The sequence below is a fragment of the Mustelus asterias genome, chromosome 21, assembly GCF_964213995.1.
Source record: "Mustelus asterias chromosome 21, sMusAst1.hap1.1, whole genome shotgun sequence".
Taxonomy (NCBI): domain Eukaryota; kingdom Metazoa; phylum Chordata; class Chondrichthyes; order Carcharhiniformes; family Triakidae; genus Mustelus; species Mustelus asterias.
The window spans coordinates 17,008,351-17,024,974 of record NC_135821.1 but is presented as its reverse complement, the minus strand read 5'-3'; the positions used below and the strand labels follow the sequence as shown (position 1 = coordinate 17,024,974).

The following is a 16,624-nucleotide window of genomic DNA, read 5'->3' as shown; positions in this document are numbered from 1 at the left end:
TTTAACCTGGTGTTGTTAAACTTCTTACTGTGATAGGGATAGCACAGACACAAAGGGCCGAAAGTCTCCTTGAAGCGTCATTTCCGCCTGGTCCAGAGGTTTCGCGCCACTGGGCTGGGAGGCGGGGCCACGGGGCGGGATTAGTCAATGAGAGCGCGATGAGCGGGGCCGCAGGGCGGGACTGGCCAATGAGAGCGCAGTGGGTGGGGACATGGGACGGGATTGGCCAATGAAAGCGCAGTGGGCGGAGCCACTGGGCGGGATTGGCCAATGAGAACGCAGCGGGCGGGGCCCCGGGACGGGCCTGGCCAATGAGAGCGCGGTGGGTTGGGCCGCAGGGCGGGATTGGCTCATGGGAGCGCGATGGGCGGGGCCGCAGGGCGGGATTGGCCAATGAAAATGCAGTGGGCTGGGCCCCGGGACGGGACGGGCCTGGCCAATGAGAGCGCGGTGGGTTGGGCCGCAGGGCGGGATTGGCTCATGGGAGCGCGATGGGCGGGGCCGCAGGGCGGGATGGCCAATGAGAACGCAGTGGGCTGGGCCGCGGGGCGGGATTGGCCAATGAGAGCACAGTGGGCGGGGCAGGGTACCATTTTGGCGCCAAAGCCGCTCGCGCGGGAGTGATTGAGCCGGCGTCCCGGGCCGCCATATTTTGTTCCCGTCTCTCTCTCTCTCTGTCGCATCGGTTCCCTCACTCTCTTTCCCTCAGCTCCGCCATGTCGGGGTTCGATCAACCCGGGGTCTTTTTCAGCGATAGTTTCGGGCCTGAGCCGCCCGCAGACTCGGGGCAGCTCCGCCGCTCCCACATCCTGAAGCGGCTGCGGGATTTCCTCCGGCAATACCGAGTGGGCAGCGACCGGAGCGGCTTCACTTTCAAATACAGGTCGGTGCGGGTGGCACGGTGGTTAGCACTGCTGCCTCACAGCGCCAGGGACCTGGGTTCGATTCCCGGCCTTGGGTCACTGCACGTTCTCCCCGTGTCTGCGTGTGTTTCCTCCGGGTGCTCCGGTTTCCTGCCACAGTCTGAAAGACACTGGTTAGGGTGCATTGGCCATGCTAGATTCTCCCTCAGTGTCCCCCCGAACAGGCGCCGGAGTGTGGCGACTAGGGGATTTTCACAGTAACTCCATTGCAGTGTTAATGTAAGCCTACTTGTGACAATAAATAAAACTGAGGGGGATATGGAGGGGGAGAGGATTGCAAAGGTGGCTGTGATATGGAGAGGGTTGCGGAGGCGGTTATGATATGGGTTTGGGGGGATATGGATGGGGAGGGGTATGCAGAGGTGGCTGTTATGTTAGGAGATGCGGAGGTGGGTGTGATACAGGGGAGGATATGGAGGGGGATGCGGAAATGGGTGTGATACGGGGAGGGGATATGGAGGTGTTTAATGACTGTGGCTCTTTGCTGTTCTGGGATTTCACTCTTTTTTTTCTCCGATGGCCAGGGATGAGCTGAAACGTCATTACAACTTGGGCGAGTACTGGATCGAAGTGTCGCTGGAGGATCTGAGCAGTTTCGATGAGGATTTGGCCGACCACCTCCTCAAGCAGCCCTCCGAGCACCTGCCTCTGGTAAGGAGCCAGCAGAATGTCCCCCTGCACGGGGCAGGAGCAGTGGGGGGGGGGGGGAAAGAGTGCAGAAACCACTCAGCATGGCTGGCAGGGAGTGGTTTGCCTCCGTTACACTGATGGGCGAGAGGCTATTGAGTTTTCCTGGCATTTTTGATACCTCTGGAATAAAGTGGGTCACATTTCTGTTCCTCAAGGCCAGGGAGCTGGGTTCGATTCCAGCCTCGGGTGACTTTGCAAACTCCACACCAACATTCTCCCAGTGTCTGTGTGGATTTCCTCCCACACTCCAAAGATGTGCGGGTTAGGTGGATTGGTCATGCTAAATTGCCCCTTAGTGTCAGGGGGACTAGCAGGGTGAATACATGGGGTAACGGGGATAGGGCCTGGGTGGGATTGTTGTCGGTGTGGATTTGATGGGCCGAATGGCCTCCTCCTGCATTATTGAGATTCTAGATTCAATATTTTTAACTCATTGGGCTTTTTTAAAAAAATGTTCCGCGTGTTGACTTGATTTCTAACTTTTACTGGAAGTAGTTTCTACTCATTTCCCCTCTAAACCTATTATAAATTTGAACAGCTCTATTCTATCTCTCCTTGTTTTCCTGATTGCTTCTTGTCGCTTTGCTCCTTTATCTCTGTTCCCGTTACAGTAGCTAGGTGGGATTTAAAATTTCCTCGGTGGGGAGTGAGTGCAAGGTTTAGTGCTTCTGTATGAGCTGAATTGGTTAATTAGCCCCGTAAGTGTTGTTCTGGCAGAGAGTGGTGTGTGTGGCACTGTGTGTCAATGCTTATTGACAACTGCTTGTTTTAACAGGGAGACTGTGACATGCTGTTGTATTGTTGACTCATTTTCTCTTCCTGTTTCCCTGCAGCTGGAGGAGGCTGCGCGGGAGGTGGCCGATGAGGTGACTCGCCCACGACCAGCTGGTGAAGAGACCCTCCAGGAAATCCAGGTCATGCTGTGCTCGGATGCCAACTGTGCCAACATCCGTAGCTTGAAGGTAAGGGGAGAGGTGGGGGGGTTGGTGCTTGCAGCAAGGGAGCGGGGGGATAGGTCAGCAGGTACGACGATAGGTAGGGAGGTGAGCTGTGAAGAGAATACAAAGATTTAACATAGGAATACTGATGGGCTAAGTGAGTGGGCAAAAAGTTGGCAAATGGCTTCCAATGCAGGAGAATGTGAGGTTGTCCACTGGCAGAAAGAATAGAAAAACAATATTATTTAAATAGAGAGAAATGTGAATGCGGCAGTGCAGAGGAACCTGGCTGTTCTTGTACATGAACCACAAAAAGATGGCATTCAGGTACAACGAGTAATTAGAAAGGCAAATGGGATGTTGGCCTTTATTGCAAAGAGGGCGGAATAAAAGTAATGAAGTCTTGCTACAGCTGTACAAGGCATTGGTGAGATTGCACCGAGAGCACTGTGTACAGTTTTGGCCTACTTAAGGAGGGACATGCATTGGAAACAGTGCAGAGAAAGTTCACTAGACTGATTCCTGGGATGGAGCATTGTCTTATGAGAGATGGTTGAGCAGCCTGGGCTTATACTCATTGGAGTCAAGAAGAATGAGAGATGACATTGAAATGTACTGAGGGGGCTTGACAGGTGCCAAAAAACTTTTCCCCCCTTGGTGGATCTAGAACCAGGGGGCAATCTGAAAAATAAAAGATCTGCCCATTAAGATTGAGATGGGGAGGGACTTCTCCCGAGGGTTACTAGTCTTCCTCGGAGAGCAGCGGGGGTGCTGGGTCATTGAATATCTTCAAGACTGAGTTAGAACCATTTTAGACTGTCCAGGGAGTCGAAGGTTGTGGAGGGCAGACAAGAAAGTGGAGTTAGGGTCACAATTGGATCAACTGCGATGCTATTGAAGAGGGGCCAAATGTTCTTTTCGGAGGGGTTATTTTTAAAATGCAAGTCTCACCAGGAGACAGTCGGACCGGCGACCAAATGCATGGTCAAAAAGTGTGAGGTTTTCGGAAGTCTCTTGGAGGAGGAGCTTTGACATCCAGGCTGCCAAAGGGAGTGAAATCAGGGATGTGCAAGAGGTTGTAGTTGGAGGGGCAAAGAGTTCTGACAGTTTTGGGTCTGGAAGAGTTTACAGAGAACTGACAATTGCTCAATCCACTAGAGTTCCACGAAGTCAGTTGCTGAATCCCCCACCATCGACATCGGGGGGAGGGGGGGATGGATGCCATTTGATTCCCAATCTTATAGGGGTGGGTGGGGGCGACTTCCAGATTTTCCCAAACTGCTTCCTGATTTCACTCCTGAACGACGGAGTCCTGATTTATCACCTCACCCCCAGCAGCTTTCTGTCCCTTTAACTGAATCCTTTTAACATCTTAGTCAGCTTCATATTGAATTGCACATTAACCTAGTTTTTCGAGATGGTGGCATTGTAGTAATGCTTCACTGGACTAGTAATCCAGAGACCCAAGGCAATAATGCTGTGGGGACCCGGGTTTGAATCCCACCACAGCAGATGGTGAAGTTTAAATTCAACAAAAAAATTATCCTGGTATTAAAAGCCTAGCGATCATGAAACCCATGCCAATTGTCATTAAAAACCCATCTGGTTCACTAATGTCCTTTAGGGAAGGAAATCTGTCTTCCTTGCCTGGCCTACGTGTGACTCCAGCACCACAGCTATGTGGTTGAGTCTTAAATGCCCCTCTGAAATGTCCTAGCAAGCCAGCCACTCAGTTCATAGAATCATAGAAACCCTACAGGGCAGAAAGAGGCCATTTGGCCCATCGAGTCTGCACCGACCACAATCCCACCCAGGTCCTACCCCCATATCTACCCGCTAACCCACACATCTCAGGACATTAAGGGGCAATTTTAGCATGGCCAATCAACCTAACCCGCACATCTTTGGACTGTGGGAGGAAACCGGAGCACCCGGAGGAAACCCATGCAGACATGAGGAGAATGTGCAAACTCCACACAGACAGTGACCCAAGCCAGGAATCGAACCCAGGTCCCTGGAGCTGTGAAGCAGCAGTGCTAACCACTGTGCTACCGTGCCGCACATAGGGCACCAAGGGATGGCCAATAAATGCTGGCCAGCCAGCGGCGCCCACATCCCATGAACAAATTAAAAAAAAAATACACACCCCTCCCGCAGGATTTTGATCACATTGCTGTTGATTTTTGTACCAAATCGAGACACAACGGCGAATGTAATAATTCTGACTCTCCCAAGGCAAAACTTCTAGCTCGGGAAGAGCAAGGTGACAACATGACAAGATATTGGCCAGTTTGCCTCTCCTTCTCAGCCAAACACAAGCTGAATTGGCTGAGTTGGGGGAGCGTTAGACCTAAAGGTCCCTGGTTCAATCCTGGATTTCGGCATGAGCTGGCTTTCTTCGCTATTTGCTAATTGGCACTGCATTTTGGGTGGCACAGTGGTTAGCACTACTGCCAGGGACCTGGGTTCGATTCCTGGCTTGGGTCACTTTCTGTGTGGAGTTTGCATGTTCTCCCCATGTCTGCGTGGGTTTCTTCCGGGTGCTCCGGTTTCCTCCCTTCTGAAAGACGTGCTGGTTAGGTGGAATGACCCGAACAGGCGCTGGAGTGTGGCGACTAGGGGAATTTCACAGTCACTTCACTGCAGTGTTAATGTAAGCCTTGTGACTAATAAATAAATAAACTTTTACAAAGTTAAACTCAACAGGAATTGGACTATGAAAACTTGTTATTAAAATGGAATCGAAGCTTTGCAAAGTTAGGAACATCAGCTTCAAGGAGCAAGATCACGATCAGAAATGAATAAGACCATAAGACATAGGAGCGGAAGTAAGGCCATTCGGCCCATCGAGTCCACTCCACCATTCAATCATGGTTGATTTCAACTCCATTTACCCGCTCTCTCCCCATAGCCCTTAATTCCTCGAGAAATCAAGAATTTATCAATTTCTGTCTTGAAGACGCTCAACGTCTCGGCCTCCTCAGCCCTCTGTGGCAATGAATTCCACAGACCCACCACTCTCTGGCTGAAGAAATTTCTCCTCATCTCTGTTCTAAAGTGACTCCCTTTTATTCTAAGGCTGTGCCCCCACGTCCTAGTCTCCCCTGTTAATGGAAACAACTTCCCTACATCCATCCTATCTAAGCCGTTCATTATCTTGTAAGTTTCTATCAGATCTCCCCTCAACCTCCTAAACTCCAATGAATATAATCCCACGATCCTCAGACGTTCATCATATGTCAGGCCTACCATTCCTGGGATCATCCGTGTGAATCTCCGCTGGACCCGCTCCAGTGCCAGTATGTCCTTCCTGAGGTGTGGGGCCCAAAATTGCTTCCAGCTGGTTCTTTGCACGTTGTGGGTGTTGGGGTTTTGTGTCCTGTGTCTTGAAATGATTCGGTTACAATCCAGGCAGATTACTGGCTCGCGCTTTGCAATTCATCTAAAAAAAAAAATTTAAACAAGTTTTTAAGGTTTGCTCGGCGCTGCTTGATTCCCTTTTCCTTCACCGTCAGTCGGACCAGATGTCACGGTTGGTGAAGATCCCTGGCATTGTGATCTCTGCCAGCACTGTGCGTGCCAAAGCCACTCGAATTGCCATAGAGTGTCGGGGCTGTCGTAACGTCATGAGCAACATTGCCGTCCGTCCTGGGCTGGAAGGATACATACTCCCCCGCAAATGCAACACGTAAGCACGGTGCCGTTAACCGCGGTGTGCGCATGGTGTGGTTTGGTGAGCCAGCATCATATGGCGCTGCGACTAATCTTGGGTTTGCTTCATGTGCGAGAGATTTGTTTCCTTCTGGATCCTATTTTCAGTTGCACGTGTTGAAGCCAGTGAGTGCAGCAGGAAGCGAGGTCCAGAGGGAAGCAATTTTCATCAGTAAAATATCCTGTCTTTTGGTTCCTGAACTGTATTGTTTTATTCCTTTATCTTAAGTGGGTTGCCTTAGTTACAGCTCAGTTGTAGCTCTGGTGATGTGTGGTTGTGGTCTCTGGGTCGTCTGCCCTGTTTTTTTGAATGTTTAAAGGATTGGGTCGATGTAGAGACAGTGCAGCTTCTTGCTATTGTTCCACCTGGATTTACATTATGTGCTGGAGGGTGGGAGGTGGGCATACCACGTTATTTTGCAGCACGGAGTGCGTTGCTTCGCGACTTCCTCTTGACTAACTGGGGTCCGGCGTGGCGGGCGACATCACGGGGGCTAATCTGGGGCTTGTGGATTCTTCAAGTGAGTTGTCAATAGCTCCTGTTCGCTTTGTGGGAGCTTGCTGTGCACAAATTGGCTGCCGCATTTCCTGCAGCAGTGACCAACAGTATTTCATTGTAATAACAGCTCAGGGTTGTGGTGGAGGGGCGCCATCAGCCCTTGGGTCTAGAGCCAGGGTTTGGGGGGGGGGGGGGGGGGGGGAGAGTGGGTTTTTGTGGGTTGGGGGGGGGAGCTGCAGGGGGTTGGAGTGATCGCCAAGCTGCCTGAGACCCTTGCCCTGCGTGCGGAGTGGGTGAAGGAATGACAAGTAACGGTTTCTGTCTCTCTTACAGGGAGCAGGCAGGGCGACCCAGGTGCCCTATTGACCCGTACTTCATCATCCCAGACAAGTGCAAGTGTGTGGATTTCCAAACCCTGAAACTCCAGGAGTCTCCCGACGCTGTGCCACATGGGGAGATGCCCCGACACATGCAGCTGTACTGTGACAGGTATGAGGCTGGGGTATGCTGGGAGTTGGGGGGGGGGGGGGGCTGTACTTCCATGGAGGGGCAGTTGGCCCCAGCTCCTTCCTTGAGATCGAGGGATCGACTGGTTGCTGCTGCTGATTGGGTGGGTTTGAGATGCAGTGGGAATCGCTTACCACCCTGTGTGGGGCAGAGCTGCAGAGATCTAAGGGATTTAGATCTCTACCAATTAGTTAATGGGAACAAAGAGTAGAGGAAACAGTTGCTGGGCTAGTAATCCTAGTAACTAATGGTTCAGAGTGAAGAATTTGCATGACTAGGTGGCATAGATTTAAGGTAAGGGGGAGGTGGGTAAAAACCCAGAGGGTGGTGGGAGTCTGGAACTCACTGCCTGAAAGGGAGGTGGAGACAGAGACCCTCTTAACATTTAAGGAGTTTTTAGATGTACACTTGCGATGCCAAGGCACACAAGGCTATGGGCCAAGTGCTGGGAGAAGGGATTAGAATAGTTAGGTGGTTTATAGAATCATAGAAACCCCACAGTGCAGAAAGAGGCCATTTGGCCCATCGAGTCTGCACCGACCACAATCCCACCCAGACCCTACCCCCTTATCCCTAAACATTTACCTGCTAATCCCTTTAACCTATGCATCTCAGGACACTAAGGGGCAATTTTAGCATGGCCAATCAACCTAACCAGCACATCTTTAGACTGTGGGAGGAAACCGGAGCACCCGGAGGAAACCCACGCAGACACGAGGAGAATGTGCAAACTCCACACAGACAGTGACCCGAGCCGGGAATCGAATCCAGGTCCCTGGAGCTGTGAAGCAGCAGTGCTAACCACTGTGCTACCGTGCCGCCCATCTTTGACCGGTGCAGACTCAATGGGTTGAAGGGCCTCTTTCCATGCTGTCGACCTCCCCGACTCTGGGGATTTTCAAATCGGTTAGTTCAATCAGAAGCCAATATCTGTCATGGTGACCATGACAATTATCATAAATCGTTATAACAACCCATCTGGTTCACTGAAGTCCTCTTAGGGAAGGAATTATTTTGTCCATTCCCTGTCTGGCTCCAAACCCTCAGCGATGTGGCTGACTTAATGACTACTGTCAGTCGTTGCAGCGGTGACTCGCGCCACTTCGAATGTCAGCCTTGCCAGTGACACCCACATCCTGTGAGTCCTTCTGTGTTTGTTGCTGGGCTTGGGTGGGTGGATTCATGGATGTTCCTTGGACTCTGCACTCTGTGGTGCAACAGGTTGTCTGTGTTGGTGGTCTGGGCTTGTACGGAGAGCTGATGGGGAGGGGTGAGTGTCGAATTGATGGTCAAAGCCGCTCTCGCTGCTGCTGATGCCTGACTGAGGTCCAGCTCCTGTCTCACGAGGAGGGGTCCGCTTTCTCCCACAGGTACCTGTGCGACAAGGTCGTCCCCGGCAACCGGGTCACCATCATGGGCATTTACTCCATCAAGAAGGCGGGTGCGAGCCGCAGCCGAGGCCGGGACCGAGTTGGGGTGGGAATACGTGGCGCCTACATCCGAGTGGTTGGAATCCAGGTGGACACCGAGGGGGCAGGTACGTTCCCTTCCTGCGGGCCTCCAGCCTTCTGTAACTGTCGGGGCCTGTGCCACGGAGTCACGCTCTCGTATGGGACCATTGAGTGGGCTGTGTTGTTGCTGCGGTCTCCAGCTTGCAGCAACCCTGTAAAACGCACCCCGGGCACGCAATCGTGTTGTCGGCTGAGTTTCAGTGGGCAGCGCTCTCGCCTCTTGAGTCACAAGTTCTAGGGTACAAGTCCCACTCCAGAGACTTGACCACGTTACCCGACTGACTCTTCAGTGCGGTGCTGAGGGTGTGCTGCGCTGTTGGCGGATTGTGTTTTGGTTAATCCCGAGGCTCCGTCAGGCCCATTAGGGTGGGACCTGATGCCCATTATTTGGAAGAGGAGCAAGGGTGGCGGTTTCCCTGGTGCCCTGGCCAATATTTATCCCTCGATGATCATCACAAAAGCAGCTGATCTGATCATTATCATGTTGCTGTTTGCGGGATCTTGCTGTGCATAAATTGGCTGCTGCACTTCTGACACTTCAAAGGTGCTATGTATTGTCTGAAAAAAAAACTTTGGCTCAGTCTGAGGTCTTGAAATATTAGTCTTTGTTTAAAGAGCATATCTTATTTGTTCCGATGCTGCATTAATAATGCAGTTTCAGAAGCTTTCTTCAAATTAGGTTTTTAATATGGGGGTTGCCCCAAGGATTCTTAAATCAGATTTGACCCTTGTGTTGCTTGGTATTTGACCTCTGCCCCCTGAGAGGAGTTAGCTCAGTCTGCATGTATCCTGGGCTCTGGTGTGGGATCTTCCTATTCTTTGTGGAATCAGACACTATCTGATTGGCAACTGAAGGTGGGTGGGGTGTGAGGGAGGGGTGGGGTTGTATTGTGAAATTGGTTAATATATTCTGGGGGGGGGGGGGGGGGGGGGGGCCGTGCGGTGAATCCAGCGTGGGAACTGCAGTTCACTCAGCAGCATCTAGTCTGGAGTCATCTCCACGGCGACTAAGCCCCTTTTCTAATGGAGTCTTTGTCCTCAGGACACGGCCTGTTGGGGACCACGGCCCCACAGGATGAGGAGGAGTTTCGCCAGCTGGCTGCCATGCCCAACATCTATGAGACGGTCGCCAAGAGCATTGCTCCTTCCATCTACGGCAGCTCAGATATCAAGAAGGCTATTAGCTGCTTGCTGTTTGGGGGCTCCAGGAAGCGGTGAGTGTGTCTGTGTGAGGGTGGGCGGGCGGGGGGGGGGAATGTTCCTGTACAAATACATTCTTGATCTTGGCACCTGGCTTGACCCTGAGCTGAATTTTGACCCCACATTAATTTAAACGTTTAATCCCTCCATCATTGGTACTGGGCCTTAAACCACTTTGTAAACCCCTCAGTCTGTGTGCGTGTTGGTGTTATATCAAACGGCACACTAATTGTGTTTGTGAGGCCTGTGTGTGGACATGTCTTGGTGCCTGCTCAATGCTCCATTCCTGCCCGGGTCCTGTGTTTCTTCCTTGGTAGCCCATTGGAAGCTTCTGCCAATGGACTGTGCCCCTCTAGACCCAACTGGCCAAGCTTTAATTAAGTCTGCCTCCCAGACACAGGCCATCCGGTACATCTTGTTTCATCTAATATTATCAGCTGAACTTGCCAACCTTTTCCTCCTGGGGGTGGGGTGTAGGCCAGTGTAGTGGTTATGTTGCTGGGTTAGCAATCCAAAAGTCTGGACTGGAAGTAAGAGTTCGAACGGTGGCACGGTAGCACGGTGGTTAGCACTGCTGCTTCACAGCTCCAGGGACCTGGGTTTGATTCCCGGCTTGGGTCACTGTCTGTGGAGTTTGTACACTCTCCTCGTGTCTGCGTGGGTTTCCTCCGGGTGCTCCGGTTTCCTCCCACAGTCCAAAGATGTGCAGGTTCGGTTGATTGGCCATGCTAAAATTGCCCCTTAGTGTCCTGAGATGCGTAGGTTAGAGGGGTTAGTGGGTAAATATGTAGGGCCTGGGTGGGATTGTGGTCGGTGCAGACTCGATGGGCCAAATGGCCTCTTTCTGCATTGTAGGGTTTCTATGATTCTTCTATGAATCCTGCCACAGCGACTGGGGGGCGGCACAGTGGTTAGCACTGCTGCCTCACGGCGCCAGGGACCCAATTTCGATTCCCGGCTTTGGTCACTGTCTGTGCAGAGTCTGCACGTTCTCCCCATGTCTGTGTGGGTTTCCTCCGGGTGCTCCGGTTTTCTCCAGCAAGTTCGGCTGATAGCATTAGATGAAGCAAGACAGGTGGAAAATCCAACACACACTACCTGGGCCAGATGGCTGCAGACTTAATTAAAGTTTGGCCAGTCGGGTCCAGAGGGGCACAGTCCAGCTGGGTAGAAACTTCCCATGGTCGGCTACCCTCCCAAGAGAGAAACGCAGGAGTCGAGCATTGAACAGGCACCAAGATATGCCCATACACAGGCCTCCCGAAAGACGTGCTGGTTAGGGTGCATCGGCCGTGCTAAATCTCCCTCAGTGTACCTGAACAGTGGCTAGAATGTGGCGACTGGGGGATTTTCACAGTAACTTCATTGCAGTGTTAATGTAAGTCTACTTGTTGGCACTAATAAATAAACTTTAAACTGGAGAATTTAAGTCAATTAAAAGTGTATTATTTTGGGGGGGAGGGGTTCGAAAGGCATTTAGGACTGGGGTGAAGAGATTTCTTTGCTCATTGCGTGACTTTGGAACTCACTACCCCGAGGGTTGTGGCTGCTCCTTAGTTCAAATATTTCCGGCAGGGATAGGTTGTTGGTGGCTCTGAAAATCCCCTGATCATATTGAATGGTGGAGCAGACTGGAGAGACCATGCAGTCTTCTCCTGCTTCTGTTTCTTATACAGCTTCTCCTGGGCTGTTTGCCTGAGCCACACTCTGTAGTGGTGAGTTCCTACAGGCTACCCAGTCTTTAGGGTAGAGGGATTTCACCTAAATTCCCCATTGGATTTAATGGTGAGGGCTTGTGAAGCCTCCTTTGTTTCGCCCCAACACGTTCAGTCTGCTAGATAGTTGTAGCCTCTCCGTTCTGGTATCATCCTTGTAAATCTCTTTCATTTGCACCTTCTCCAGTGCTCCTGTGTCCCATCTTGTGATGTGGAGACCACAGTGGCACATGTTGCTGGGTGGTGTAACCAGCCTTTGCTTTTCCCCCTGCTGCCTCTAGCCTGCCGGACGGACTGACACGGAGAGGTGACATTAACCTGTTGATGCTTGGCGATCCGGGGACAGCCAAGTCGCAGCTGCTGAAGTTTGTGGAGAGATGTTCGCCCATTGGGGTAAGTGAGTGGCTCTGTGGGGAGAGGTGCTGATTGATTGAACCATTTTTGCCCCTTGGAAGCTGTGTGGTCATGATTTTTTAATTCATTCGTGGGACTTGGGCGTTGCTGGCTAGGCCAGCATTTATTGTCCATCCCTAGTTGTCCTTGTGAAGGTGGTGGTGAGCTGCCGCCTTGAAACACTGCAGTAGCAATTGATGCAACTGAGTGGCTCACTTGGCCATTTCAGAGGGCAGCTGAGAGTCAACCACATTGCTGTGGCTCTGCAGTCACATGTAGGCCAGACCGGGTAAGGACAGCAGATTTCCTTCCCTAAAGGGCATTTGTGAACCAGATGGTTTTTCCGACAATGGTTTCATGGTCATCAGTATTTTTTTCAAATTCCACCATCTACTGTGGTGGGATTCGAACCCGGGTCCCCAGCACATTAGCTGAGTTTCTGGATTAATAGTCTAGTGGTAATGCCACTGGGCCATTGCCTCTGTTGTCCCCTGATGTTGGGGCCGAGATACAGACAACCCCCATGTTAAACCGTGATGGCCCTTTGAAAACGCCACACACCAAGAAAGCTGGCAAGGAAACATTGCAAGGATGAGAGAGGTGCTGGTTAAGTGCAAATCTTCTCTTGCGCTCTCTCTGGCGGCAATGTTTACTGTGTCATGTGGGGTGCTCCACACTGTTCAATGCATACTCATCACATTGTTGCCCACAATGGGTTTGTACCCCTTGCCAGTCTTTAATGTGCCTACTCTACTCCATCCATGCCCAGGTTGACGGGAGAGAGACTCCATTTTGATCCATGGCAGTAGCTAACTTTGTCCTGGTTAAGTCTGGGCTTAATCACATTGCTACTTTCTCCTTCAGACCACAGAGAGGCGTAGTCTTGCAGGCGCTGGCTCATCAGCTTTGTATCGGCCCCAATATCATAGAATCCCTGCAGTGCAGAAGGAAGGTATTCAGCCCATTGAGTCTGCACCGACCACAGTCCCGCCCGGGTTCTATTCCTGTAACCCCATATTTACCCTGCTAATCCCCTGACACTAAGGGTCAATTTAGCACGGCCAGTCAACCTAACCTGCACTTTTTTGGACTGTGGGAGGAAACCCACACAGACACGGGGAGAACATGCAGTCTCCACACAGACAGTGACCCAAGGCCAGAATTGAACCCGGGTCCCTGGCGCTGTTAGGCAGCAGGGCTAACCGCCGTGCCGCTGTGGTGTTGATAAAATTGTGATTCGGAGCTCGTGGGGTTTTGGGATGTATTTGAGTTTATTAAATTGGCTGGCAACAGATAAAATGAGGTTGCAAACTCTTGGCTTGTTGAAATTTTTGGTCCGGCCTACGTGTGACTCCTGTCCCTTGCCACCGGGACAGACGATTTAGCTGTGTCCCAAGGTGGGAGGGCGATGGTGCCTGTTTCGTGCTGCAGTCAGTCTGCTGAAGGGTGCAAATAATTTGTTTGTTTTGCTTGTGCAGGTGTACACCTCCGGGAAGGGGAGCAGTGCGGCCGGACTGACCGCTTCTGTCATACGGGATCCAGCCTCCCGGAATTTCATCATGGAAGGGGGAGCCATGGTGCTGGCCGATGGGGGTGTCGTCTGCATTGATGAGTTTGACAAGGTAGGAGGGTGAGGGGTGGCTGGGGCATGCATTGCGAGGGGATCCGAGTGTTGCTCTTGGGATTGAGAGTATCCCTGGATGCAGATGGCTTTGTTTCATTGATTTCCCAATACCTTGCTGACTCTAGCCTTCTCTCTGTCTCCTCAGATGCGTGAGGACGATAGGGTGGCGATCCACGAAGCCATGGAGCAGCAGACCATCTCCATTGCCAAGGTGAGGGGGCAGCACAGGGGGAGGGGGTTTGTGGCTTCTGCTCCAGAATCAGAAATTGAGGTGGGATTTGGGCTCGTCACCTCCGGTGTCAGGGAAAGTTTCGTGTTGTGGAGCAACGTGTTCCGAAGAGGCCACAAAGGATATCTAATTCCAGAGGAGAGATTGGAAGGAGTTTGTTGGTATCTAAGACTGTCGGGATCATGGAGACCATAAGATTTAGAAGCAGAATTCGGCCATTCAGCCCATCGAATCTGCTCCGCCATTCGATCATGGCTGATTTGTTTATCAACCCCATTCTCCCGCCTTTTCCCTGTAACCTTTGATCGCCTTACCAATCAAGAACCTATCTATCTCTGTTTTAACTGCACTCTATGACCTGGCCTCCACTGCCCTCTGTGGCAATGAATTCCACAGATTCACCACCCTCTGGCTGAAGAAATTCCTCCTCATCTCCGTTCTGAAGGGTTGTCCCTTTACTCTGAGACTGTGCCCTCGGGTCCTAGTCTCTCCTAATGGAGACCATCATAGCGAGAAGGGAAAGGATGCAGAGGCAGACTTGATTACTCTTGCAGAGAGCTAGCACATACCAGATGGGGCTGAATGGCCTACCCTCTGCTGTAACCATTGTATAATTCTATGAACAGGAGGAGATGGAGGGATAAGTGAGCGGGGGGTACGGAAAGAAGCAATGAGAGGTGAGATTATTATTAATTGATTGAATTTCTGTGGGCTAAATTGGTCCAATGGCCTTTCGGGTTCCCTCAGCTTTCCTGAAGGGCCTGTCGAGGGGGGGGGGGATTGGCGTGGACCCCGGTGAGGGTTTTACCCTGTGTTGAGTTACTTGGTATATCTGCGACTGTGGGAACTGACCGGAATATGTTTCTCTGGCACAGGCCGGAATCACGACCACCCTGAATTCCCGCTGCTCAGTCCTGGCAGCCGCAAACTCCGTCTTCGGACGTTGGGATGACACGAAAGGAGAGGAAAACATCGACTTCATGCCGACCATCCTGTCGCGATTTGACATGATCTTCATCGTGAAGGACGAGCACAACGAGGAGCGGGACATGGTGAGGGGACAGAGCCTCGAAGAGGGGGTGGGGAGGAACTCTCCCTGTAATGTTGAGGGCAGGCTGGGTAGCAATGTGCAGTGTCGGTGGGAGAATGCTCGGGTTCCCATCCTGTCTGTGTCCCAGAAATCAGCACTCAGGATCTTGAGGGTCTATTGCTCTTGGCTCCACCTGTAGCTTCGTGGACGCCATTACTGAGACTACGAGGTAGTTCTCTGCCGAGTCAGAGATTGCTGCAATCTCCTATAAAGGACTCTGCATCCTGACTCTGTACCAGTCTCTCGGTGGGCACTGGGCAATCTCCCGGATTGTGTGAGGCTGAAAACTGCCACAAAAACATTGCTACTCTTATTTTCAAATCGCCGGAATTGCTCTCCCAGCCCAATCATGGGTGGGGGGGCGGGCAGTGCTGGGTGCCTCTTGGAGCTAATTGGGAGAGTGGGGGCGACATCTAACTCGCTTCCTGGTGCATGGGGGAGGTGGGAGAGATTGTGGCAATTATACTGGAGTAGTAATCCAGAGGCCCAGACTCCTGCTCTGGGGACACGAGTTCAAATCCCATCATGGCGGCTGGTGGAATTTAAATTCGATTTAATCAATTCTGGAATGAAGAACTCGTCTCAGTAATGGCGACCATGAAACTACGGTAAAAAATCCATCCGGTTCAGTAATGTCCCATTTGGGGGAAGGAATTGTGCCCCCCGTATCGTCTTGCCGCTGCGTTCCCGCTGGTTTATCGAGGTTGACGCTTTGCCTCTTTATCGCAGATCCTGGCCAAACACGTCATGAACGTGCACCTCAGCGCACTGACCCAGACACACGCCGTCGAGGGAGAGATTGAGCTCAGCAAGCTAAAGAAATACATCTCGTATTGCCGCACGTGAGTGGGGGGCTGCGGGGGGTGGTATGGACTGGGTTTGGGGTGGGGGGAAAGGGACTCCTGATCAAAGCCTCACCCGCTGGACTGGGGAAGAGCGGTGGTTGGTGTGTGCAAGGTGATATCACTGGGCTGTAATCCAAAGGCTCGGGTTAATACACTGGGGATTTACCCCTAAAATAAAATACTGCACATGCTACAAATCTGAAATAAATACTCAACAAGTCTGGCTGCATCTGTGGAGATTTGACACAGATGATCCCTACATTGCAGAAGGAGTCCATTCAGCCCGTCGAGTCTGCACTGACCCGTGAAAGACCACCCCCCTGCAAACTCCACACAGACAGCGACCCAAGCCAGGAATCGAACCCGGGTCCTGGCGCTGAGAGGTTGCAGTTCTAACCACCGTGCTTCCCTTCCAGATATTCCCCCTGTCCGTTGTTCAACAGCATAAAACCGATCACATTTCTATCTACAGTTCTGAAGAGGAGCCTCACAGCACCAGGGACCCAGGTTCATTTCTGGCCTTGGGTGATCGTGTAGACTCCACGCACATTCTTCCCGTGTCTGCGTGGGTTTCCTCCGGGTGCTCCGGTTTCCTCCCAAAGTCCAAAGATGTGCGGGTTAGGTGGATTGGCCATGCTGGGATTGTGGTCAGTGCAAGCTCGATGGGCCGAATGTCCTCCTGCACTGTAGGATTCTATTAAGGTAGATTTGGGAAGGATATCTGCCGAGGAATGCAGGTCTTGCCAGTT

At 51.8% G+C, this 16,624-nt stretch overlaps 1 protein-coding gene across 1 annotated transcript; it reads left to right on the top strand.

Moving 5' to 3' along the window:
- The first annotated feature begins 618 nt into the window (after positions 1-618).
- mcm5 (minichromosome maintenance complex component 5) lies at positions 619-15,876 on the top strand. The gene is made up of 12 exons (XM_078237148.1): positions 619-883; positions 1,448-1,574; positions 2,447-2,575; positions 6,067-6,239; positions 7,095-7,250; positions 8,639-8,805; positions 9,822-9,993; positions 11,976-12,087; positions 13,566-13,709; positions 13,857-13,922; positions 14,816-14,992; positions 15,760-15,876. Exons 1-12 carry the CDS (start codon positions 717-719, stop codon positions 15,874-15,876), a joined length of 1,707 nt encoding a protein of 568 aa, XP_078093274.1. The 5' UTR covers positions 619-716.
- Positions 15,877-16,624: the final 748 nt, after the last annotated feature.

Bases quoted from the DNA above. Each gene is read 5' to 3' on its own strand.
- mcm5 (XM_078237148.1), top strand. From the start codon at position 717: ATGTCGGGGTTCGATCAACCCGGGGTCTTTTTCAGCGATAGTTTCGGG. The intron at 9,994-11,975 runs GTGAGTGTGTCT...TGCTGCCTCTAG, and splicing joins TTTGGGGGCTCCAGGAAGCG to CCTGCCGGACGGACTGACAC. The intron at 13,923-14,815 runs GTGAGGGGGCAG...TCTCTGGCACAG, and splicing joins AGACCATCTCCATTGCCAAG to GCCGGAATCACGACCACCCT.